Consider the following 26,228-nt stretch of genomic DNA (forward strand, 5'->3'; position numbering starts at 1 on the left):
CCTAAGTAAGTGTAATGCTAACAAGGAACATTTAATTGTAAATTATACAAATACTCATTTCTGAGCTTGAAGATTCAAACCAAAAGTGAATTGTTTTCTTCAATAATTTTCCCTATTCATGAAAAATCACAAAAGCCAGATGAAATGACCAAAGAAAATGATTCTATTATATTTTTTCCTCAAAAACGGTTTTGATATGTATACTACAAATTATATCTATGTCGGTTAGTTTGTCCGTTTATCTACTTTTCAGTGAATATATGAACTAGTCAAATCTTCCAGGGAGTAAGGGAGGGGACAATGGGCAATTAATTCAATATAAGAGGGTTCGCTGAAAAGCAATAAAAACCAGATTTTTCAAGAAAATTTTACCAAAATTGTTAAGGGATCATGGTAACCAAATTTAGAACAAAATTAGTTCTAAGAAAAAAATCATTTACTTGAAAATCAAATTATCAACACATCACAATGTAGTAAACATTCTGTAATTAATCACTAGAAAAATCTTGTTTAGAACTACCACAACCCTTCTTATATATTTATAACTGACCCAAAATTCAAGCGGTTCTTAGATTATTTAATACATAAATATCACAGTAGAGTTTCTATACATGAAAAGACATTTTCTTGGGAAAAATATTTGGTAAAACCAGCGATAAATAACAAACTTTTCTGTCTGCATATTCAAAACTAGCTCAGCTAGTTAGCGGGGCATTGATGCGCAAGTCCCCAAAATCAGTAAGAATCTGCTGTATTCGAGCACATTCCCTTTAAGCCAGTCCCCAAAGTCTGAGACTCCTTAAAAATTGAATTTTCGATCCATTGTCCCCTCCCTTACTCCCTGCAAATCTTCACACATTTGTATTCAGCAGATACATATGTCAAGGAGGGAGGAGAAACAATGTCCATTAAATTAAGCAATTTTGCAACAAATTTACATACAATTTTGTTAAGATTTATAGATTCATATTCTGTTTCTTACATTCTAAAACTGATTTTGGAGCTTCGCTACTTATAAATGTTGTCATCCTTGTTTTGTATACAGTTTATGATGTAGTACATTTTTATATAATCTCAAATATTATAAATATGAATGTTTTCAGAAGCGCAGCATGCTATTCTACAATTAAGATCAATTTAAAACTATGTGTGATGATTCCTTTGAGAGATAATTTATTTCTAGAAGGTTATTTTTTAATTTTCTAAAGTGGTGATTCAAAGGACGATTACATATACTTTTTTAGCGAAGCAATCCTATGATAATTTAGGTATGTACGTCCGAATTCCAACCGTTTAGCTGATGATATGAAGCGCACGTAATTACCGTTGTGTTTTACCAAGTCACTAGGTTCAGAGCCTGTCATCTTCAGGGATACGGAAATGGACGATAAATTAATGTACGTCCCCAATGATGATGAACTAAATTATCTTTTCTGATTTTTTTATGCTAATAGTTTGGAAACAAGCAATTAATATTTAATAAAAGTACCCTAATTTTTGGTGCCAACGAATAAGATAACGCGGTTATAAAACTTTGGGTACCATGGCAATTTACAGGCTAATGTCCCCTCCCTCCCTCCCTGGTTCATGTCCAAAATCAGCATTTATTACGAGCTTGTCGTGATTATCAACTTTAGAAAGATTGTCGCCAACACCATATAAACCCGTTGGAAAGTCCAGATATGTGGATAAAAAAAAAACAAGGATGACAACATTCACAAAAAAGAACCCCTACAAATATATGACATGCAGACCTTGCAATTTTGAAAGCCTTGTTGTCCTAGTAATCATCAACCTACAAGTGATGTAAAATCTTGTACAACATATGGCAAATTGCTTGAAATTAACTTGTTAACGTACTTACGTTTTGGTTGTTACTATAAAGTTGCTACGCTTTTTAGACTGAACTAATCCATAGACAACCGCCAGCTATATAGTGGCTGCACTTATTACAAAAACTGCTTACTGTTTTGTACAGTGTGCGAAAAAAGCACGCACAGTTCTAGACAATGCTTTTTCAATTTACATTGATCCAAAGGTTAATATGGGAGGAATGTCAGAGCCTGCAAGCAGCCCTTAAACTTAAAATAGATGCAAAGTGTTAGTTTTCTTATGGGTTTAATAACTAAAAAGCTTAGTGTCGGTCCTAGTTGTAAAGAAAAAGCATATAAGTTACCAATGCGATTGCCTAAAAAAACAATTAATAGTTATTTCTCGCATCGTATTATAAACAGATTTCCGCGGATATAGAATGTACAATTATAGGATTAAAACTATTTTTTTGCCCCGAGATGCCGAAGGCATGGGCTAAAAAACTAGTTTTAATCTTATGATTGTACATTTTTATATTCGTAGAAAGCTGGATATAATACGATGCTAGACATAGTTTTTTCGTATGGATGAGAACCGGTTCCTATCCACCGGATTCGAATGAATACGAGAAAGTTATTTACCGCATCGTACTATAGAGAGCTTTCCGCGGATTGTAAAATGAAACATTACAAGATTAATTCCAGTTTTGTTATACCCGGTTTTTTTATTAGTAGTAGAAAATTATCTTAAATACGAAACGATCCGTGATTTTCCAGCATGGCCTCAGATCCGGTTCTAATCCAGCAGATATTATAATCGTTTAACAGCCATAAAAAAAAGTATTATTTTAAATGTAATCTAAACTAATGTTGTTGGATTATATAATTGAATGTCTATAAACTCGTGTAATAATGAATTGCTTTGCACTTAAAAACTAAAATTGGAAGATTTTATTTTAATAAATCTGTACAGTTTTGATATAATTTGTGAGTGAAGAAAGTCGCTCACAAATTAGCATGTGAAGTCATAAAAAAGAGGGATTATCCATCTCTTTTTTAGGGGTTTTCTTTCCCACTCATCATCTCCTCATACCTCTTTATTATGACGTCAGAATTTTTTTCGAGCGACTATCTTGACTCACTATAATTTCCCCCAAAAAAATGGCAGAAAAAAGGAACGGCAAGAATTAACACATCTTTAATTAGAGTCAGCGAGGGAGGGGACATTGGGCTGTTTATTACACTAGTCTTCAAAGTTTTATAAATTGGTGGGGACTTTTATTAAATTTTGATTGGATGGTTGATTTGAGCGTCCATATGTTTCAACCACTAATTTAATTCATAGAACCAGTAATTTTGTGTATCATAATTGTGGATGTATTGTAGATCAAATTTTCGGCCATTGTCTTATCCCTGTAGATCCCAGGATTAGATTCAAAATTGCTCTAATTACAAGATTCTATGTACGGAGAAACAACACTTTTATTTTAAATAGTAAAAGAGTTGATATAATTGTAAAGTCTAGGTTTATTATCTAAAAAATCACCATTAAAATAATACCTCGAGACGATTCTATAATTTGATAATGAGGTGAATAAGGTAGCTGGTAACGAATATTGCCAAAAATTTATGAATTTTAAAGACTGCTAGCTGCCAAACGGCTGAACGTACAGATCATATCCGCACACCATTTTAAGCGGTATAAGAAGGCCTACAAATCATCTGGAATAGCCAAGATCCAATGATGCACAGGGAAAGCTTCACTGAAAAAAAACGCGTAAAATAGGCCTTTTTCGCGCATTTCTCTGCACTGCGAGATAATTATGCATTATTGAAATATGGCTATTCCAGATTATTTGTAGGCCTTCGTATGCCGCGGACATGATCTGTACGTTTAGCCGTTTGGCAGCTAGCAGCCTTTAAAATTCATAGATTTTTGGCAATATTCGTTACCACTAGCAATATTTTACCGTGAACTGCAGAAGATCCAAACCTTACTCTTAAAAACTAAATAAAAAAATAATTGGCATAAAAATTCATCCGTGCATATAAATAAAACACTAAGATCATTAGAACTTCAACTTTCTTTATTAATCAGTCATTTACAGTTGAAAGGATGAAAAAATTTCTTTTCTGAAGCAAACTAGTAAAAGATCATAATCAAATACACATATACCATAGGGATTTAAAGAAATAAGGCAATGGACGATAAATTTAAATTCATCCAAAATACAGAATTATCCCTTCTGTAGATTAAGTTTAGACACTACTACATATAACCAATTAAAATACATATTTTTAAAGATATAATAAGGGGGAATAGTTTGTTTGATGCCTAACCCCTGTAGATTATATAAGTGAGGGGCCCTACCCCTACAGAGCTACCAAGTACCCAATTTTACCTATCCTAACATGATTTAAAGTAATAAACAAATAAAAAGCCGAAATATTGTTTACTTAAAATTTAAATGAGGATAAAAACTGTCTACCTCGTAGCTGCTTAACAATTAGATCGTGTTTTCTTTTAGGAGTGTCAAATTTACACTTTAATTTTCATATGCACAGCTGCTCTATAATATATTTTGTATGTTCGTACGTCTGTTCAGTGGTTTGCATGGATTTATAATGTATTAATTTTGAAATAATTTTTTTGTGTACTTTTTATTTTTCTTTCTTCTTTCTATGTTTCCTTTTCTCTTTTTCCTTGTCTTATTGTATTTCATCTAAAACTTAAGATCTTGGAAATTGCTTGTCTTTATCTCACAGGGAAACTGACTTCCTCGCCTTCTTTTAGGGAATGGGGGCAAAGTAAATAGTAATTATATAAACAACTTTCTTACAGTACTAGCTTCTAAACCCCCCCTAGAGGTCTCTAGGGGCACTTAAGGGGGGGGGGGTTCAATTATATTACCTAATTTTTTCATTTTAGACATAAAATAAATAGATTTTTTTTTATTTTGAAAAGAATTTTTTTTTCATGAGGGGGGTAATTTTTTCTAGGGGTGATTTCTTTTAAGAGGGTGGTGGTTGGTACATTCTCCCATAAGCCTTCCCAGGACCTATTAGAAGCTACCCTGTAAAGAAAAACCAAGACACACAGACAGAATGACAGAGATCTTGTTACTTTAAGAATTGTCCTTGTTTTTGCTCATTGTTTTTCACCAGTTATCTTAAATGGAAAACTGCCCGTCAGCCTATTATTAGCATCAATTGGAATTTCCGTGTCTGTTTGTGTGTATGTGTTGGTGTGGTTTTGGGCGTGTGTGTGTAGGGATTTCTACATTATGCCTTATGGGTTTAAAGTTGATTTTCTTATAATATCCTTAAAAGACCTTTTCCGTGGCGAGTGTGGCGTAAAGCGAAGCACATCCGGTTGTTACTGATACTATGTTAGGGGGGGAATGTCTTTGTCCAAAACAGGCGCAACTTATTATACCATTATACAGTTAGGACTTCAAGACAAAGGATATACAATCAAAGGATTGATTGTCTGAAGGACATGCACATCATCAAGCAAGGTTTGGTTCAGATATACAATAGAAGGCTATCCTATGCTAAAGGGGCTCTAACCTAACTTAGAATTAAGGCATAAAATATTTTTTACAGTAAAGACCATTTGCCTTCCAGATGCAATATCAGGGAAACCGTCAAATACGAATTATCAAATTATTACCCTATCCCCTATTTTCAATTAAATTCCAAATATGGAAGGGGTTAGGGTCTTCTGTGCATGCTAGGTTTTTTAAGGGAAGTCCGTGATTCATGTTGCAGTCAGGGAGGGAGGGGACAATGGACTGTATATTACAAAAATACCCAAAGTTTTATAACCGTTGTTGACTTTAAAAAATTGAGACTTCTATTGCATTTTGATGAGTTGGTTCTAAACATTGAAGTGTCCAAACTTTTCAACCAATAATTATAATCTATAGAAGGGGTAATTTGGATTATCATTATAGAGATGTACATATATCAATTTATTGTCCTTTGTCTTATCCCTTAATATCCCTGATTATTCCAGTTGCAAGAATAGTAAATTTCTATTCTCTGGGAATCCAGAATGTTAAATCCTTATAAACCAGGGAGGGAGGGGACATTAGGCTGTTTATTCCACTAGTCCCCAAAGTTTTATAATGACGTTTTCTTATTCGTTGGCTTAATACCTTTGGGGACTTTTCTAATATTTTGATTGGTTGGTTCATTAAGTTGAGTGTTTCAACCACTAATTGTAATCTACAGAAGGGGTAATTTTGTGTATCATTGTTGAGGGATGTACATCAATTCACCGGCAATTGTCTTATCCCTTCAGATCCCTGATCCTTATAAACCCATGAGATGGGCAGTAACAGAAATTTTATATTAGAATGATCTAAACTTACTAGTCTTAATATCTGTCTCTTTACAATATATGTACACTAGTACCTTAACCCCTATCCTCCAGAGGTGAGCGGGTGAGGCTAGGATAAGCTTTAAAACACCAAGCATAAGAAATCTATAAAATATATCTGAAAAGTACAACTAATTTGCTGAGATCTTTAGTTTCAGACAAAAGAAACATCTTACCACTTTATATTATAGGATAGGATATTTAAGTTTTTTAGGCAGTTTTAATTTTTTTTTCGTAGGTGCAGGTTGTTTTACTCCATAATTTGTTGATCCAAGAGAAAAAAAAATATTGCTTTATATATTGAGACTAGATTCTAGGGGTTTTGTCTCAAGAAAAGTTACACCACATGTTTAGCCATATTTTTTTCAATTTGGGGTATTTTTTCTTTCAAGAGTAGAGCCCAATTGGTTAAGCAGTTACCAAGACCTTAGGCTTTAGATTTATATTTTGTATTGTAAATAGTTTTCAACTTGCTTACATTAATAGGACCATAGAAAGAAAACGATTTCTTGCCCCTGCGGTTGCCTCTAACACTGTGGGACAATCATTTACATTTATCTGACCTAACCTATCCTAAAAAAACTAAAATCTACTGTAAAAATACAACGAAATCCGCTACTTCGTTTTCTTTCCATGATCCCATTGATATTTCAACTTAAAAGGCCAACTCTGTCGTTTTATCTTATATATTCTGTTATATGTGCATCATGGAGTTACAAAAGTTTTTTTATGGACAAACAAATTTGTAATCAAGTAAATGTTTTGATTAAGTGTATAATGAATGATTTTACATAGGTCAAAGGTTAAATAAGCTTTGATTAATTTCTTTATTTAACTTCAAATTTGTTTTTTACTTCTATTTAAAAGTAATAGGGTGTTTGTTGATTAGGATTTACTTACCTACTTACCGCTGGACCATTATGGTTTTCCTTTTAGGTGAAGCTTTTTATAAGTGAAGAAAGGTTTATAACCATTTTTTAAGGAGGGTACAACCACCCCTCTCCTTTTAAACTAAACCCAATAAATAGCCTAAAACCTAACCTGAACAATTACTTGACTACACACCAAAATATTTGTGGAACAATCAACTCAGCTGTTTACAAGATTTAATAGACACAAATTAAAGTTGACATGTTATATTATAATTAGCGGCTACGCCCCCTAGAGGCCTCTAGGGGCACTTGAGGAGGGGGGAGTCGAATTTGATAACCCAATTTCTTATTTTAGATTTTAAAAGAAAAAGTAAAAAAAAATTTGGGAAGTATAAATTTTATTGGGGGGGGGATATTTTTCATTTTTGGGGGGGGTTGGGGGTGTCCAACCCCCTAAGAAAATAGTTATAAACCTTCCAGGGACCTATGAGAAGCTTTCCTGTTAAGGAAAACCCGATCGGTTCAGCTGACATCGAAATACTTCGGTATAAACAGACACACAAACAGACATCCTGTTACATTAGTATAAAGGATTGTCTGAAAAGCTGTGGGTACATTTGTTGAATTTTAATTTGCTGGTTCCCCAAAATTGTAGTGTACAAACTTTTAATTTAATAGTTTTCATCTCTAGAAGGGATAGTTGTGTTTATCATCATTGGTAATTGGTCTAAAATATTCTATGGAATGATTATAATATTGAGGTGTTAACCGGTCGTGACATCCTGTCAACAGATGAACTTAAATTTAATTTCCGAATGTGTACACAGTTTCCTGAGTGTTTTCTCATCCTATCTCAATATTTACTACTAGCTAAAAAAATTCGACCTTACAAAAAAAAACAAAATTTAAATGTATTTATACATTAAACATTCAAAATTTAAATTTTAAAATTTTTTTTTTTTTTTAAGTTTGAAGCTTTTTTAGCTAGTAGTAAATATTGAGATAGGATGTGGAAACACCTAGGAAACTGAGTACACATTTGGAAATTAAATTTCAGTTCATCTGTCAACACAATGACATAAACAATAAATATATTAAAGCTAGATCCCTACTCATAAATTAAACCAATAAGAACACAGTACAAGAATAATTCGGCCATAATTAATGGCTAGAACGTAACATATTTTGTTTTCATTTCATTTTTAATTGCATCCATATTTAATAAGTAAATAGTTTGACTTCTTAAAGCTCAGTTTAAGAAAATTATATCATCCAAAAGTTATTATTGGAATTAATCATATGTGACTATATAATATATATAAGCAAATTTTTTCGTCAGCTAAAAATTCCTGTTTAAGTTGGATGGATTATTATTTCTAACAGCCCATCTGGAGTAATACATCTATTCATTAAACACATCATTTAAAACAAGAATGAATATATCCAATAATAGCCAATGCCATTTTTCTCATACTAAATAATACAAAAGTAACAGGATGTTTGTCTGTTTGTTTGTAGCAAAGGATTTTGCTAACCGCTGAACCGATCGGGTTTTCTTTACAGGGTAGCTTCTCATAGGTCCCGGGAATGATTACAACTATTTTCTTGGGGGGTAACCCCCCCAAAAAATGAAAAATACCCCCCCTAAAAAAAAATTCTTTTTAAAACTAAAATTAAAATAGTGGGGTCGACTACCCCCCCCCCTCCCCAAAAAAAGCCTTCCCCCTCCAAAATTATGTTTTTAAATTTTCTTTAAAATCTAAAACACGAAAAATTTGTTTGGTCAAACCTCTTGGTAGGGGCGAAGCCGCTAGTACTAAATAATGTACCATATACGAGAGGCATTACATAAATGCTTCTTAGGTTGATTTTGTTAACTAAATAATAGAAGTGCCCCGTTAGAATCTCCGCAGGGTCTAGAAATATGTTTTCTCAATTGTAAAATAGTTATTTATCGCATCGTATTAACACCAGTTTTGTCAGACGTGAGGGGCCGAAGGCCCGGGCTAACAAAACTGGTATTGATTACGTGATTTATACTTTTAATATTCGTAGAAAATTATCTCTAATGCGATGCTATACATAATTTTAAAGTGTGAGAACAGGTCCTAATCCAGCGGATATTAAATCGTTTTCGAAGCCATAATTAAAACATGTTTGGGTCGGTTTATTCTTTGTATGTCTTGAATTGGTATTTTAAAAAAACAACGATATCAATATCTATTGAAGCAAAGGTCAAGAATTTAGACAAAAATTAAAGATACAATTGCACAAATAATAAGCTAGGCTCGGCAGCAACATCTCAAATCTCGTCATTTTCAGAAAAAAGTCTATGGATTGACTTGAAAAATGGTTAACAACATTCATGAGTAGTAAAGCAGAAAAAAAACATAGATAGACAAACAAAAAAATTGAACAATAAAGCAAAAGACGAATGGAAGGACAAAGTTAATAATAAAGTAGCTACGCTACTAAAAATACACTATTATTTTGTATAAGGAATAAATTCAGAAGATACAAAGTATCATGACTGTTCAGTATTTAAATTAGGTATTTCTAAACAGATAAGGATGACAACATCCATAAAAGCGAAGCTCTATAATGGAAGGACAAACGGACATTAAGGCTTGTATAGTGTCTGAAGTAAATAATCAGAATTTAAATGTATAAGAGTCGAAGCAAAATTTTAAGTATATATGTTGAAAAACGGCTTGATACAGGATAATGTTTATGGACATACTTACATTTTTAGGACTTGATTATAGAGTTGCTTCGCTTATTATATTGTACTTTTTTGTCCCAGGAATCAATATACCAAAAATCAGATCAAACGGATAATTAGATCACATAAAAATTTGTTGTTAAAAAAGTAAAAAAATCAACTTGTTTAAAATGGACGTACGGATGATTCTGGTAATGATTATAGAGTTGCTACGCTTTCTAAATCGTACCTAACTATTACAGTAATCACCATGCAAAGTTTGAAATCGATAGGACAATTTTAACATGCCTAAATTAACGAATAAAAGCTAACTTTCTCGGACGGACGGACGGACGTACGGACGGACCGACCATAATTATAGAAAAGCTTCGCTTTTAAAAAGCGTTCTTATTTAAAACAAATCTTATAACTAATCAGGGATTTTAAGGGATAAGCAATGTGCATCCCAAATTATGATCAACAAAAGTACCCCTTGTATCTATAAAATTTACTGGTTGAAAAGTTTCAACACTACTATTTTGAACTATCTAATCAAGATTTTATAAAGGTACCCGAAGTTTTGGTACTGTCTGTACCAAAGGGATTGACTTCACCCCCACCCTAGAGGCCTCGAGGAGCGTAGCCGCTGATAAATAATAAAAAAATAAAGATGCTTAACTTTGTATAATCTGATTCTTGTTACCAATTATTTAATGTCTACCGAAGCTTGTTGATAATCATGCTACGCCAATGTTTCAGGGAGGGAGGGGACATTGGGGCTGTTTATTACGCTAGTCCACAAAGTTTTAAAATAACGTTTTCTTATTTGATGTCTCAACAACTTTGGGGACTTTTATATAATTTTGATTGGATGGTTTAATAAGTTAAGTGTTTGAAAGTTTAAACCATTAATTGCCATTTACAGAAGGAATAAGTATTAAAAATTTTCAAAATGGCTAAGCTTGAAATATCTCTTAAAATCCCTTTGAATCGCCGTCACAAAGCCATGTATAACTAATTTTGTCATACCCAAATTTTTAATAAATATATTTCAAGTTTAACATTTTTAAATAGGCAATAAAAGCATGTCAAAATATTGAACCAGGCTCAGAATGAAAATAAAAAAATCTTTTAGCTCTAAAAACTGGCTTTTAGTTTTCAATTAATTGAAAAAAAGAATAATTATTCTTTAAAGTATAACTTTGGTGAAAGTTGCACTTGCTATGTGAAAATTACTTTTAAATATGTCCTATTAGCCATAAAAAAATGCACTAAAAAATTACATGACAAAACAGCTATGTGATTGTGCAGTGATGCACGATTTTAGCAAGTTTTTTTTATAAACTCATGGAGGGGTATATAATTAGGGGTGTATACTGCCTTAGCATGGTTGCTCCCCTTCTTACGCAAGACAAGGAGGCGCGCAGCTGGCAAAATCATATATTGATTGTTATTCATAACCATTGACCAATTCCACAAAATACACATATTTCAACAAAAGTTGGCTTGTTAGTTAGCAGCGTAGTTATACTTTCGGCCATGTATCACGTAATTACCAAACCAATGCTCTAACCTTCGCCTGGTTAAAATGTCAACATCTATAAGAAAAGAAGCAAAAAAAGTCTTGGATGTGAATACAGACAAGGTGATTTAAAAAGCAGATGTTTAAATCAAGAATAGATTATTGGGGAAAAAATCACAAAACCTTTCACGTGTATTTTTATATCCTTAATATTAATATTTTAGATATTTTTATTTTATAGCATGACTGATCAAGTAAATTTTATACTGGATGCTCATTTAGTGCAGGAAATCTACACACATCTAAAGCAATCTATATAGAATAGCAGCTAGTAAAATTATAATAATTGAGGACTGATATATTTATAAATTGATGACAAATGGATAAAGTAAAAAATCCTAGCAATATACTTTAAATGGTATTAATTAAACAGTTGCTTTAGCATGATTGGTAACATGTTAGGTAAAAATGTTTCTTATTAAATTATAGACAATGGTTCTACTGCTGCTCTATCAGGCAAATCGGGTATAGTCCTTTCCACGACATATCTCCATAAGGAGCGATTCTTCGTAATTTTAAAATGGCTTTTTATAGGTTATTTTAGGTTAGGTTAGGTTATATTGTGTTAGGTGATTGCCCCACAGGGTTAGGTAAATGGCCCCGCAGGGTTAGAGCCCCCCGCAGGGGCTAGAAATAGGAGAAAAGCTACTGTGAAAAATACGAAGAATCGCTCCTTATGGAGATATGTCGTGGAAAGGACTATACCCGGCAAATCTTATCAAAATTCAAAGAAAGTAAAATGGTACATTAACTGTAGAACATTGAACAATCAGAGGAATATATTTATCAAAATCTCTCCAAATGAAAATGTGTTATCTTGATTATCAAACACATGTACAAATGGTCTTGGTCAGAATTTTGATATCCCACATTACTTTACCTTATTGAATCCTGATAGAAAACCGATTGATTAATCTGTGTGTCAAAATAGGTATCTTGTAAAAATGGATATAAAATACATGGATATTGTAAAAAGTTGATTGTTGTCATCAATTAAGATTGCTAATATGATCCTCAGATATTGATCAATACATTCTTCTTTAGTCAGTGGGGGTGGGGTAAAGCCATTATATTAGCCAACCAGAAGAAACAATTTAATCCATTTGAATATGATCAAAAAGTATTTAAGCAGGGTATGAGAGAATTACATATTCTATATCTATTGTTGTAAATTGCCATTTGTCACATCAATTTAGCACAACATGACTTTTTAAAATGTAAAGAAATAAAAAAATTCTAGGGGTGGTTTCTCTGAGGAGGGTGGTGGTGCCCTCCCACAAAATAGTTATAAACCTTCCAAGTAGCTATGGAAAGCTACCCAGTAAAAGAGAACCATATCGGTTCAGTGGTTATTGAGTTAATTTGGCACAGACAGACAGACACACGTACAAACCATCCTGTTACTTATTATAAGAATTTATTTCAAACAAAGGGAAGGCTGATTCTTTGCTTTACAGGGCACATAGAGGGAAATCGTCAATATTGTTTAAATATTTTGCAAAAAAGCTTGCCATTTTTAAGCCACACCATGGTGAACCAGAATTAATCTGCATGATTTTGCTAAACACCTTGCAACACAGGATTTGAACTTATTTAGAATAGAAAAACAATTTTCAGTCATCTTCAGGGAATTTCCATGGAGTTAAGCTCTTTAAAAGTTTATGTAACCTTAAATTAGTGTGACAAATGTCAGAGTGTCCAAACGTTGTGGTGGACAATTGTTGGAGTAGACAAACGTCGTGGTGGACAAACGCTGGAGTGGACACTTAACCTAGCCTAACATATTTTGAATTATCTGATGGGTTTTTTCAATACCTAACCCCTGAGAGGGGCTTATTTGTATATTCATATCTTAACCTAACCTATCATGTATAGAAGTACTTGATTACCTCAATATTTGCGTTTGTCCACTCCGATGTTTGTCATTCCTGCGTTTGTTTTGAAACCCTTAAACCAAAGTGTGTGTACCGAAGAATCTCGTTAACCTCGAAACCGATATGATTCTCCTTTACAGTGTAGCTTCTCATAGGTCCTGTAAAGGTTTATACCTATTTTGGGACAGGGCACGTACCACCACCCTCCGAAAAGAAATCAGGATGTTTGTGTGTCTGTCTGTGTGTTTGTTTGTACCGAAGGATCTCGCTAACCGCTGAACCGATCGGGTTCTCCTTAACAGGGTAGCTTGGGGGGTGGGACACCCCCGTCCCCCAACCCCCGAAAAAATGAAAAATACCCCCCTAAAATTTTTATTTATATTTTTTTTAAATAAAATTAAAAATTAGGGGGGGCCAAATTTTTTTTTTTTTTGACTCCCCCCTCCGCAGGTGCCCCCTAGAGGCCTCTAGGGGCGTAGCCGCTAGTATTATAAAATAGTAAGGTCTATTTGTTTGTCCATTAAAATATCTCTAACTATTAGTCCAATTGATTCTTCAATTTTAGAGAAGCTCTTATCATGATATCCTAAGATGCAAAGTAGTTTGGTTTGTTTTTAAAAGCGAATCTTTTCTATAATTGGGGTCGGTCCGTCCGTCCGTAACGGATAGCTTTTTTCATCAATTTAGGCATGTTAGAATTGTCCTATCGATTTCAAATTTAGCATGATGATTCCTTTAGCAGTTAGGTACGATTTAGAAAGCGTAGCAACTCTATAATCATTACCAAAATGTCCGTACGTCCATTTTAAACATGATGATTTTTTTACTTTTTTAACATCAAATTTTTATGTGATCTAATTGTCCGATTGATCTGATTTTTGGTATATTGATTCCTGGGACAACAAAGTATAATTTAATAAACGAAGCAACTCTATAATCAAGTCCTAAAAATGTAAGTATGTCCCTAAACATTATCCTGTATCAAGCAGTTTTTTAATAAATTTACTCACAATTTTGCTTTGACTCTTATACATTTATATTAGGATTATTCAGTTCTGAAACTATACAAGTGTTAACGTCCGTTGGTCCTACCGTTTCAGTGCTTCGCTTTTACAGATGTTGTCATCCTTGTTTCAATTTGTCTACAGCTAAAGATATCCGAAATTGCTAATCCAAATGGGTTTAAATTTTTTGGGGAGATGTCTTGGGGTGAATTAGGCTGTTTTTCTGACAATTATCAGTGATAAACATGCACTTTGTATGAAAGCAACGTTTTTTTCTTTAATTTGTAACAATTTCTTAAATAATTGCATAATTGTCTAATGTCTTTGTTTAGGTGAGAAATAAATATAAAAAGTCTAGATGTCCAATACCTTAATTAGACCAATTGGAAAACAGGGTAGAAACACTTCGACTAAAATTGGTTAGAAAGTGCACACATTTTGCAACAGATAATTATCTACCCCTTTTCCAAGGACCTTTTCGTCTGCTAGCAAATTGTTTTCTTCTACTTGGCTGTGTTAATTTTTCCGAAACTATTAAGTAATTTTCAAAGACCTAATTGAGAGTTGGCTAAGGTCCTTGGGATGGGGACATACAGTTATTTAACCCTTCCCCTTCTTGTGTTTTACCCTTATCATTTTGATACAAAAAGCCTATTTTCTACATTTATTCAATATAACAAGTTAGCTTTAAATAGTTGCATTACTTAGTATAAGGATTATTTTGGTAGATCAAATCTAGAAAAATCTTTGTCTGTAAGAAACTCCTTTAAAGTTGGACGGTTTATTGTGACTAATTGACTATCTAGGGTAATACATCTATTGTTAGAGGGTCATGGAAAAGTACAGCGATAGAAACGCCCCATTTCTTTCCTTTAGTAGTAAATATTAGACCAAAAGTTTATAGACCAGAAACAAATAGAACATTCAGAGATCAACGTCATTTGATATTTTTACAACGGGAAGGTAGGGGTATATTTTTTAAAAAAAACTTTAAGTAATATTATTAAATCTTCATTAATAGATATATACTAGCATATATATCAATAATGGTGGGTTAAGTTTTTCATAGTAAATGGGGATGCACAACAGTTTATCGTCTATTGTCTTATCCCCTAAGATCCCTGAATTATAGTAAAGATTAGAAAAGGGAGGATGAAATAAAGGAGGATTTGTTAGGTAAGTTTTATCTAATATTATAGTAATAAAACAAGAAAATGTATGTTCAAATTTGGTTTCATAGAATATCTTTATAATGTTTTGAAACCCAAGAATGATAAATAAAATACCCTTATAACAAGTATATGATTATTGGTTGAAAAGTTAATGAACCAACCGAAAAGTATCCAATGTGTTTTAACCAATGAATAAGAAAACTTTTATTAAATAATAGTCAATTGTTCCCTTCCTCTTTGTAATTAGTACGTCTTTGAGTAACTGTCGGACGTACAAACGCACGTTTAATGGAGAGTAGCTTCGCTATGAATAATGTTGCGTGCAAACGTGCCTTTAAAAGAAAGAGAAAAAGAAAGCTTATATTCCTAAAGTTATAAATGTATTGTAATTACAGCTCTGTAGAATGTTATACATCATTCTAAGGTTCTGTGATTTTGCAACAAATTTTTTGAACTCGCTAGCCGCAAGCGGTCAAAGCATACGCGCGCGCACACACACACAAAGTATATAGAGTAGAGAGTATTGTTTAGAATAGAATTGCAATAGTTATTAAAGTTAAAGGTATTAGAGTAACACTTAAAAACATTTTAAAGCATTAGAGTAAACCAAAGCTTACTTTAATAATGGGGCAATTATGTCTCTAGAATTCTCCCCCTCCCAATAGATTATTTTGGAGGGGGGGGGGGGGAAGACATTCTTTTTTCAGAAGTTATTTAAAGGAGAAAGACCACTCTTACCACCTCCCCTCCCCCCCCCCCCCTACGCCTATAGATATAAGCATTATTACTCTATATGTTCCTATTTCTATTGTCTAAACGCTTTCCTAACATCCCTTCACACACACAAACACAAACACGCCCACACAAACACATACTCACATGCAAATTTGAGTTTTCCACAATTTCCTACGAGAACAAGAGATAAATTCTATTTGTCACAAGTTACCTTGATACAAATATTTATCAGTCGCCTGAATTAAAAGAATTAAACTGATTTCAGTTTTGTTGTGAATTAGTATAAAAGTGTACCTATATTTTTCAAATGCACAATTAATTGCTTAAAAAATTAAGTTTGAACTATCCATTCTTGATTAGAATAATGCCGTCTATCTAAACCAGATGTGTATATTTCATTTCTGGCAATCTGGAAATCCAACAAAATAAATTTTTTGAGGAAATTAAGTTTAAAAATTTCAAGTTCAAATTTCATCCCCAAGGAGATTCTAACAATATTAATATTATGAAATATTTTTAATTTAATATTTTTGCAAGTTTGCTCTTATATAGTTTCTCCTAAAAACACCCTATACATTATTTATTGAATGCGAAATTTGCATGACCTTAGCAAAACAATTGATAAAAATGACTATAAATTTGCATAAATAAGCAATAAGTATTTAAATATCGATTTTTTTTTGTAAATGGAGAAATTCACTCAAAAATCAGACATGTGACGTCATAAAAATTAGTGATTATCTGGTAAGCCGAGCGTTCTCGGCCCACGGGGTAACGAGTTCGAGTTCAACGAGCCCTAGCCTTGAATTATTCTACCAAAATAAACTAGCAGGATTTAGTCATACAGAAATTATATATTTAACTGAATAATATTTACAAGCAATGTTTACTATATATATACAACAGATTATAACAATGGTTAGGTTTGAAGGGGGTGTGGGACGCTAGGGCTTAGCTCCCGGCGGTAGACAGGCTGTGGGGGCAGCGGTGGTAAAAGGGGAGGCAGCGCCTCCCGGTTATATAAGCGCGTGAGGGACGCGTGATAGTTGCATGTTTGAGTCCCCCTCCCCACATTTAGGCAGGCCAGTTGGACCGCTAGATAGCGGGGTCAACATCGGTCATGAGATAGATGGTGATATAATAAGATTAGTGCAGTGGGTTTGTTATCATAAGTCACAGCGTAGCAACTCTGTAAACTGCCTGTCCGTCTGGTTGTCGTATTACCACAACCTCCCCTTCAAGGGTTGCGTGGCTCTCGAGCCACCAGGCCTTGAACCTGGGGATACGACAACCTATGTCTGCGCAGGACAGGCTCTTCCTGGGGCACAGCTCGATGGAGGACAGCTCTGGCTACACAGGCTCCACGGGACACTCGTTGCTCGGTCTGGCTGTGGTTGGATATCAGCATTGTCAGCTCCTGGTTGGCTTCTAGACGGGGGTTGGCGACGGCCAGGCCCTGGCGCTGGAAATTTTGCCTTGTCTGCAGGATTAGCTCTGCCTCAGCGGGTAGCTGGACACGGAGGCCTAGGCTAACTCTGGTGGTTCCCAAGGGGGGAATGACGATGGGTGAGGGCGCATAAAATTCCATGGGGGCGCCTGCTTGGTTCAGGTTGCTTGGCCTCCTAGCCCCCACACAGATAGGGATGGCTGTCATCAACAGGGGGCACATGGCTTCAGCTTCGTCCTCTGGGGCGGCCTCTTCCATTGCAACAGCTGCTTCTCCTCCTACAGGCTCGCTGCTGGCTGGCAGGTGCTCCATGTCTGTGTCAGGATTCCAGATGGCATCTCTGGGTGGCTCTGGAACTGGCGGCGGCGGCGGTGGTTCGTTGGGTTGCTCCTGCAGGTCCTCTTCTACTGGGTCACGATCTTGGCCGCTGGGCTGTGGGGCGGCTGCGGCCGGCTGGTGCACTGGGAACTGTCCTGGGTCGCCAGCTGCGGGCGCCGCCGCTCCAACCGGCAGCTCGGTGGCATCCTCGTCGCCGTCCACATCAACTTGGATGTCTGCTGGAATCTGGTGGGCAGTCACATCTCCAGTGTATTTGCGCAGTCGGCCTACATGCGCGGTAACCTCTGAGATCCTGGCGATTGGAGAGGCAGGTTTGATGACATAATGGACTTCTGTAGCTTTCCTCACGACCTTCCAGGGACCAGTCCATCTTTTGGTGATCTTGGCTGCCTTCCCTGGCACCAGGCGGGGGGCCAGGTACCAGACCAAATCTCCAACCTCATACTTGGCCGTGCCTTCGTAAGCTGCCGCGCTCCTCCGGATGGCTCCCTCCTCCTTCTGCTGGATGGCATCATACACCGCATAGTAACGTTGCAGGAGGGCTTGGACGTTGGCTGGAACCGAGGCATATTCTGTTTCTGGCAGCCGGAGCACCATGTCCACCGGAAGCTTGGCCTCTCTCCCAAAGTAGGCTAGGAACGGGGTCACGCCGGTAGATCTGCAGGCCTTGGTGTTGTAAGCGAAGGCAATGGCAGGCAAGTGGGGCTCCCAGTTGTTGTCGTCTCTGTCTAAGAACAGACGCATGCCGGTATTGAGCGTCCGACGGAACCTTTCCACTCGGTTGGACTGTGGGTTGTAGGGTGGTGGATGTGTCAGGCCAATCTCAAGCCTGGAGGCTAGTTCCTGGAATACCTGGCCGGTGAACTCCATCCCATTATCAGAGTGGATCTTCAGGGGGCATCCAAACGTGGCCAGGTGGCGGTGCAGCAGGGCTTCAGCCACCGTGAGGGTGCGCTTGTTGGGGATGGCGTAGAGGCTGACAAACCGGCTGAATCCATCTTGGCAGGTGAGGATGTAGCGGTTCCCATCTGGGGTCTCTGGCAGCGGCCCCACCAGGTCGATGAACAGGACTTGCTGTGGATACCCCTGGCGGGAGGGCACATGTATCCCTTGCTTCAACCTTTCCTTGGTAACCTTCTGGACACATTCAGGACAAGTCTGAACCATCAGGCGGACGTCACGGGCCAGGTTGGGCCACCAGAAGTGCATGGCCACACGGGCGATGGTCGCGTCCATCCCAAAGTGTCCGGCCATGGGGGTCCCATGGGCTAGAAAGAACGCGTCCTGCTGGAGGGCCGAAGGCAGCAGGTATCTTGTCCGCTCCCCTGTCAGGGTCTGGTCAGTGGTGGTGAGGCAGCCATGCTCGTCAAGTCCCAGGGCTGAGAAGCGGCTGGCGTACTGCTGCTCGTCTCGGTCCTTGCCGCGCAGCTCAGCCTTGGTTGGGGCTCTGCCATCAGCCACCCACTGGCGGACACGGAGCAGGAGGGGGTCTTGTGTCTGGGCTTCTAGTACTCTAGCTGGGTCCAGTCGGGCGGCAGGGGGCCGGCTGGCTGCGGACTCCCCTAGTTGGCAAAGGTTATGGAGATACTCAGCCTGCTCTGCTAATTCTTCGGCGCTGGCCGTTGGCATGTTGGCGTCCTCCCGGCGGCTGAGGGTGTCAGCGTTGGTGTTCTGGGTGCCAGGACGGTGGCAGACAGTAAAGTCTAGGGCCGCTAGCTCCTCTTGCCAGCGGGCCACCATTCCTGTGGATGTGTTCAGTGACTTCATCTGCAGCAAGGCTGAGGAATCAGTGTTGATCTGGAAGCTGCGGTAGGACAAGATGCCGTGGAATTTCCGGATTCCATACATAATGGCGGCCATCTCTCCCTTCCAGGACGGGTAGCGAGTCTCGGGGTCGGTTGTCTTGCGCCCCACGGCGGCAATCAGCCTCTCCTTGCCGTCCTGGCATTGACTCAGAATGGCAGAGATGGCGCGGCTGCTGAAATCTGTGGTGAGCTGGAATACCGCTGGCAAGTCAAACCTGGGCGGCGCTCGGATGGGGGCTTGACGGAACTTGTCCTTGAGCTGCAGCAGCTGGGCTTCCATCTCAGGTGTCCAGGTTAGGGTCTTGGCCGTCTTCTGCCAATTCATCTCGTAGGTGAGGTCGGCATACTCTGGGATGAACAGGCGGTAGTATCCAAAGAACCCCAGAAGCGCCAGCAAGTCTTTGGGGGTGCTGGGGGCCGGCCAGTCCAGGATGCGGTCAATATAATCCTCTTGCATGGCTATCCCCTCACGGCTGAGGGTGTGGCCCAGATAATCCACCTTGGCTCGGAACAGCTTAGTCTTGGCTGGCTTGAGGCGGATTCCTCCCCTGCGGTGGGCTTCCAAGACCTCTCGGAGCCTAGCCAGGTGGGCCCAGGTATCCTGGTGGAAGGTCAGGACGTCGTCAAGGTATGACTGGAGGTTGGCTGTGCCTAATGGGTTTAGGACCCCTGCAATAAATCTAGAATAGACGGATGGTGCCGTAGCCAGGCCAAAGGGCATCCTTTTCCATTGATACAAGCCTCTGGGGGTGGTGAAGGCGGTGCAGGGCCGGCTGTCCTCAGACACACGGATGGTGTAGTATGCGGCCACCGCGTCCAGGGCACTGTAGACGCGGTGCCCTCCAGCTCGTTCTACCAGCTGCTGGATCCTGGGCAGAGGGTAGCTGTCCAGCTCCAGGCACTTGTTGAGGGCTCTGTAGTCGACGGCCCAGCGGGTGCTCCCGTCCTTCTTCTTGATGGGCACCAGGGGGCTGCTCCAGGCGGAGTCTGACGGCTCTATGACTCCCTCCTGTAGCCAGGTGTCCAATTGTTTCTCCAGTTCAGCCTCCTGCCGCGGGTTCAGATCCCTAAATCTCTGGCGGATCGGCTGGGTCCCTGGCTTGAGGCGCAGCTGCAGCTCGACTATATCGGTGCAGCCGGGGGTAGAGTTGGAGAAGACGTCCCTGTACTCTGATAGCATGGTCCAGACCTCCTTCTTGAGCAAGGGGTCCTTGCGCAGGAACTCGTTGTCTTCCATCTCAAGGGCCTCCCACAACTCTTGCATGTCTGGGGGCTCAGCAGGCTCTTGGAACGAGTGGAGACTCGGGGGAGGCTGATCAGAAACCTCTAAAATGTCAGGCTTGACCAGCTCCCCTGCCACTGGGAGGCCAGCGTCCAGCAGGAGGGGCGTCTCCCCTTCATTCACCACCAGTACTCGAAACACTGTGGCGGATCCAGGCCTGTGGGCATACAGGCCTTCTGGGATGACAAGATCCTCCCCAAACCTCTGTTCTGGGGCAGCTAGTTGGATGGCATCCTTGGTGCGGTGGCCTACTAGCTCAACAGGGACCGCCATGACCCCGCGGCCAGGCAAGACCACTCGCTTGGCCGTGCGCAGTTGGGGTGGCTGGCCGTCAGTTGGAGTGACAGCGCTTAGCCTATACGTAGCTGGGGTGGGGCCAGCTTCGGCTCCGGGACCCACCGGCCGCGACTTGACGGGCTCGGCCTCGGGAGGGGCTGACGTGTCGGAGCCAGGTGTGGCTCCGAGGGCGTCCGGCCACGATTTGACGGGCTCGGCGCTGGGAGAGGCCAAAGTGCTGGGTCCAGCCTGGGCTCCGTGGGCGTCCGGCCGCGACTTGACGGGCTCGGCGCTGGGAGAGGCCGAGGCAGCGGAGCCATGCATGGTTCCGGAGGCAGCCGGCCACGACTTGACGGGCACGGCGCCGGGAGAGGCTGATTCCTGGGAGTTGAGTGTGGCTCCGGGTACATCAGACCGCGACTTGACGGGTCTGGACTCGGGCTTGGCTGGTGGATTGGCTGGAGGTCCCAGGTAGAGGGGGCCAGGTGGACACGGCTGGCCGTTGATAAAGGTGTCGGCGGAGAAGATTGGTTCTGGAGGGCTGGCAATCTCAGGGAACGTTGTTGGCAGGTTCTCCCGCGGCACCTTGGGCACTGGGGGCAACCCCATGGCTAGTAGGTTGGTCCCCCTATGGGCGTTGAGCGCAGCATCCACCCAGTGCGTGCCTTTCTCGACCACACGCGGCTGCTCTGGCAGCGGGCCTGGCAGAGGCCCCTCATAACTCAACTCTCTCTCGGCTGTCTCCCGGTCAATGGGGACGCCACGGAGTGGGATAAACTCCCCACGCACCCACAAGCAAGGTGGTTGCATGTCGAAACAGAGCCTAGTTCCGAACTCCTTGAGAAAATACCCTCCTAAGTTCAGAGGGTGTGAGAGGTTCCGGACCACAGTCACGTGGTAAAGATGGAGTATAAGAGTGTGTGAGACTGCCATATATAATTCTTTCAATTTTCCTATTACCTGGAGGGGTTGGCCTTCCTCGTTAGCAGTCAGGATTTGGGTGTTGTCCGGAATCAACATGCGTTGCACGCCCATTGCGTGCATGAGGTGTTCAGAAATTACAGCAGACCCTGGTACACGGTTGCCAGAATCGATCATGGCATCAACCTGTACATGCTGGGCAGGGTCAGGAGTAGGAAACCTCACCCTGATATGGCAGGGGAAGTGGAGGTCCTGCCCTTGAGACAAGGGGGCCTCCCGTTCGGCTGGGGTTGGCAGAAACTTCGGTGGTGGCCGAACCGCAGCTATGGTGGTATCGCTTACCATGGTGGCTTAGACTGTAGCTTCGAATCACTAGAGCTTATTAATTATCACTGGGTCAACAATTTTATATTTATTTTTATCACTTGGTTGACATTTATACACACTTATGTGTTGTTATCACTAGGAGCTCTAGGTGTGATTCTGGAAGCACTGGCAGCAGGGAATGTCCGTCCTGCAAGGTTCAGAGGGGTGACGGCGGTAGGGAATGACCCGTCCTACAGCGCCGCTGGTTCGAATCCCGAAAATGGCGGCAGGGAATGGCCCGTCCTACAGCGCCTCGGGTTCGAATCCTGGAGGGCAGCGGCAGGGAATGTCCCGTCCTGCCGTGCCTGTGGCTCAAAATCTGCTATCCGTCGCAGTGGTAGGGCTTACTTGTGTGCTGAAGCTTCGCAGCCACACATTGCCTTCTCAAGGAGACCAGCACCCAGCTGTCTGTCTCGTAGGTTTGGCCTGGGTGTCCTGGGGCTTGTCCCAGCTACACTGGCCAATTTAGACTCAGTTCTGTAGCCGTCTGAGCTAAATTATCCGCTTACCGTGGCTGCGCACCTAGCGCTACTCCTACACGGTACGGAAAAAGCGTCTTAACTGGCGCTTTTAGCAGGCTAAATCTGCTTGCCGTAGGCCAGAGGCCCACATATTGCGTTCAAAATGATGGAAATTCGACCTAAAAAGGCCGTCTCGCGGGTCAGTTGGCTTCTCAGTTGGCGGCTGATTGTCCCCTTACTTGCCAAAGGGTCCAATCAGAGGTAGAATAGGCTAGTTTCTGTAAGGCTCGATCTCACAGCTGACACCAAGTTCTGGTAAGCCGAGCGTTCTCGGCCCACGGGGTAACGAGTTCGAGTTCAACGAGCCCTAGCCTTGAATTATTCTACCAAAATAAACTAGCAGGATTTAGTCATACAGAAATTATATATTTAACTGAATAATATTTACAAGCAATGTTTACTATATATATACAACAGATTATAACAATGGTTAGGTTTGAAGGGGGTGTGGGACGCTAGGGCTTAGCTCCCGGCGGTAGACAGGCTGTGGGGGCAGCGGTGGTAAAAGGGGAGGCAGCGCCTCCCGGTTATATAAGCGCGTGAGGGACGCGTGATAGTTGCATGTTTGAGTCCCCCTCCCCACATTTAGGCAGGCCAGTTGGACCGCTAGATAGCGGGGTCAACATCGGTCATGAGATAGATGGTGATATAATAAGATTAGTGCAGTGGGTTTGTTATCATAAGTCACAGCGTAGCAACTCTGTAAACTGCCTGTCCGTCTGGTTGTCGTATTACCACAATTATCCATATTTTATTTAGGGGTTTTCTTTCCCACTTTTCCTCTCATCTCCATCATTTTTATGACGTCACATGACTGATTTTTGAGTGATTTTCTATATTTCGATTTTTTTTTATTTCAGATAACCTTAACCAATGCCATGGATGAAAGTATCTGTGTATTCTGTGCCGAGGAAACCAAGGACAGGTGCGACCATTGTCACATAGCTGTATGTAAACCTATCCATTTCAAGGTATAGTTTTTTAAACAAGTATGATAACATCAATAATTAGCGAAGAACTAAAAACTCAAAAATGGATATACAACTATATAAACCAAGGACAGGTACGACAATTGCCACATAGCTGTATGTAAACCTATCCATTTTAAGGTATAGTTTTTTGGTGCTTGCTTACATGTGAAGACCGGAGCACCGAAACCCCCCCCCCCCCCCACTTAGTTTTGACAAAAATCAAAAATAAGGGGGGGGTAGTTTTTTAATATCTGGAAAACGGCAAGGAGGAAAAAAGCAAGGCAAGGCAAAGACTTAACCCCCCCCCCCCCCTTAATTTTGAAGAAAATCAAAAATAAGGGGGGGGTAGTTTTTTCACTGTACAACACGCCAGAAAGTTGAGTGAGGTAAATCAAGTAAATCCAGTATACCAGGGGGGAAACCTTATAACAGGGATATTCATGTTTTGGAGCATAATTTCCTTATTTATTGACTGATTTTAGTAATTGATGTATCCCTGAACAGGTAGTCTTAAGGAGAATATATCAGAAGTGTTTTCATTTTTTTCTCCTTGCCGTTTTCCAGACATTAAAAAACTACCCCCCCCCCCCCTTATTTTTGATTTTTGTCAAAACTAAGCGGGGGGGGGGGGGTTTCGGTGCTCCAGTCTACCACATGTAAGCAAGTACCAGTTTTTTAAACAAGGATGATAACATCTATAAGTAGCGAAGAACTAAAAACTCAAAAATGGATATACAACTATATAAACCAAGGACAGGTGCGACCATTGTCACATAGCTGTATGTAAACCTATCCATTTCAAGGTATAGTTTTTTAAGTGCTTAACTCTCAACGCCCTCCCCCCCCCCCCTTATTTGTATATTCATTTTTCAACATGTCTAACCTGTCTAGAAGAAATACTTAAATAACATAATTGCTAATTATTTACGAAAAAAAGCATTTTTCTGCATGAGGTCTCAGATTTTGATAAAAACTTCCAGTCCCCTTCATTTGGTCATAAAACTAAGGACTGGGTGATTTTTTTAACCTTTTTAATCCATTTAAAGTCCAATTTTACGCGCATTTTCTCACTGTAGTGTTTTCACAATGAAAAAAAAGTTTAACTGAAAATTACAAGTTCCCTCTTAAAACATACAAACATTTTTTTTATTATAGGGTATCATAACTACTAAACAGCTAATTGATAAATGTACATAAAATAAAACTATATAGTTAAACAATGCCTTTAATGGATCGAAAGGGGCAAAATGTAAGAACTATCCGACCTTGTTATTGGTCAGAAAAAAATTAAAATTTCTATACAAATTTTCTCCTGAATTTAATATCATATTCTGATAGAGATACATTATTGACAAGAGTTGTCGGGTAGGTACAATTTATTGCTTATACATATACAGGGTGTCTGTCTATAAAATGATGATTATCTGTGAATTTTGATAGCTTAAACGGTGTTTTAAATCAAAACCTCTTTGCTACTTATGAGTGTTGTCATACTTGATAAAGTGAAGCTGTTCTACGTTTTGGGTTGGTCCGTCTGTCTTTTCATATCGTGAAATTCAGCATGTCAGAATTGTTGACTATTATTTTTCTACTTTGCATGATGATTCCTGTAACGTTTACAATGTGTAAATAATCTATAATCATCACCAGAAAGCCCGTATGTTCGTTTAAAAAAATTACGTTTCAAGCTTCTTTAAACGCAATATTTTTTAAAATAAAATTATCCTTGATTTATGTAATATGTATTTCTAGAATCATAGGGCATAACGTTCTAAGCGAATCATCTCTATAATTAAAACAATTTGGGTTTTGTCTGTCTTAAAGTGTAAGTATGTCTAAATCCTCCATTTAAAAATTTATGGGATGGATTGGAGTAAAATACTAGAGGGGGAAGGGATTAAATAACTGTATCTCCCCATCCCAATGACCTTGGACCGATTCTCAATTGGATCTTTGAAAATCAACCAATGGTGTCGGAAATCTAACACATCTAAGTAGCAGAAAAAAATTTAATTTGCAGATGAAAATGGTCATTGAAAAAGGGAGGGAAATAATTATCTGTAAATACATATGTATTACAGATCTGTTGTTTGTTTTACTTTGCTATACTTTGTGTTTATTGATGTTGTTGTCCTTGTTCTTAACTGTTTTAAACACCCTGTACA

The 26,228-nt window shown here is 39.5% G+C and overlaps 2 protein-coding genes across 5 annotated transcripts in view; both read left to right on the plus strand.

The window, feature by feature from the left end:
• Positions 1-26,228, plus strand: part of RpS20 (ribosomal protein S20) — a 186,072-nt gene that overhangs the window by 33,488 nt on the left and 126,356 nt on the right. The gene's annotated exons all lie outside the window — the stretch shown is intronic.
• Positions 23,957-26,228, plus strand: part of LOC145303810 (SET domain-containing protein SmydA-8-like) — a 40,184-nt gene continuing 37,912 nt past the window's right edge. For all 4 annotated transcript variants that reach the window (XM_080145436.1, XM_080145435.1, XM_080145437.1 and 1 more), the window contains exon 1: positions 23,957-24,063. In XM_080145436.1, the coding sequence (XP_080001562.1) occupies positions 23,971-24,063 (93 nt within the window). In that variant the 5' untranslated portion in view covers positions 23,957-23,970. The remainder of the gene's footprint in view (positions 24,064-26,228) is intronic.

This window comes from Acartia tonsa, chromosome 13 (assembly GCF_053477335.1).
Source record: "Acartia tonsa isolate MP-2025a chromosome 13, ASM5347733v1, whole genome shotgun sequence".
In the NCBI taxonomy this organism is placed as follows: Eukaryota; Metazoa; Arthropoda; class Copepoda; order Calanoida; family Acartiidae; genus Acartia; species Acartia tonsa.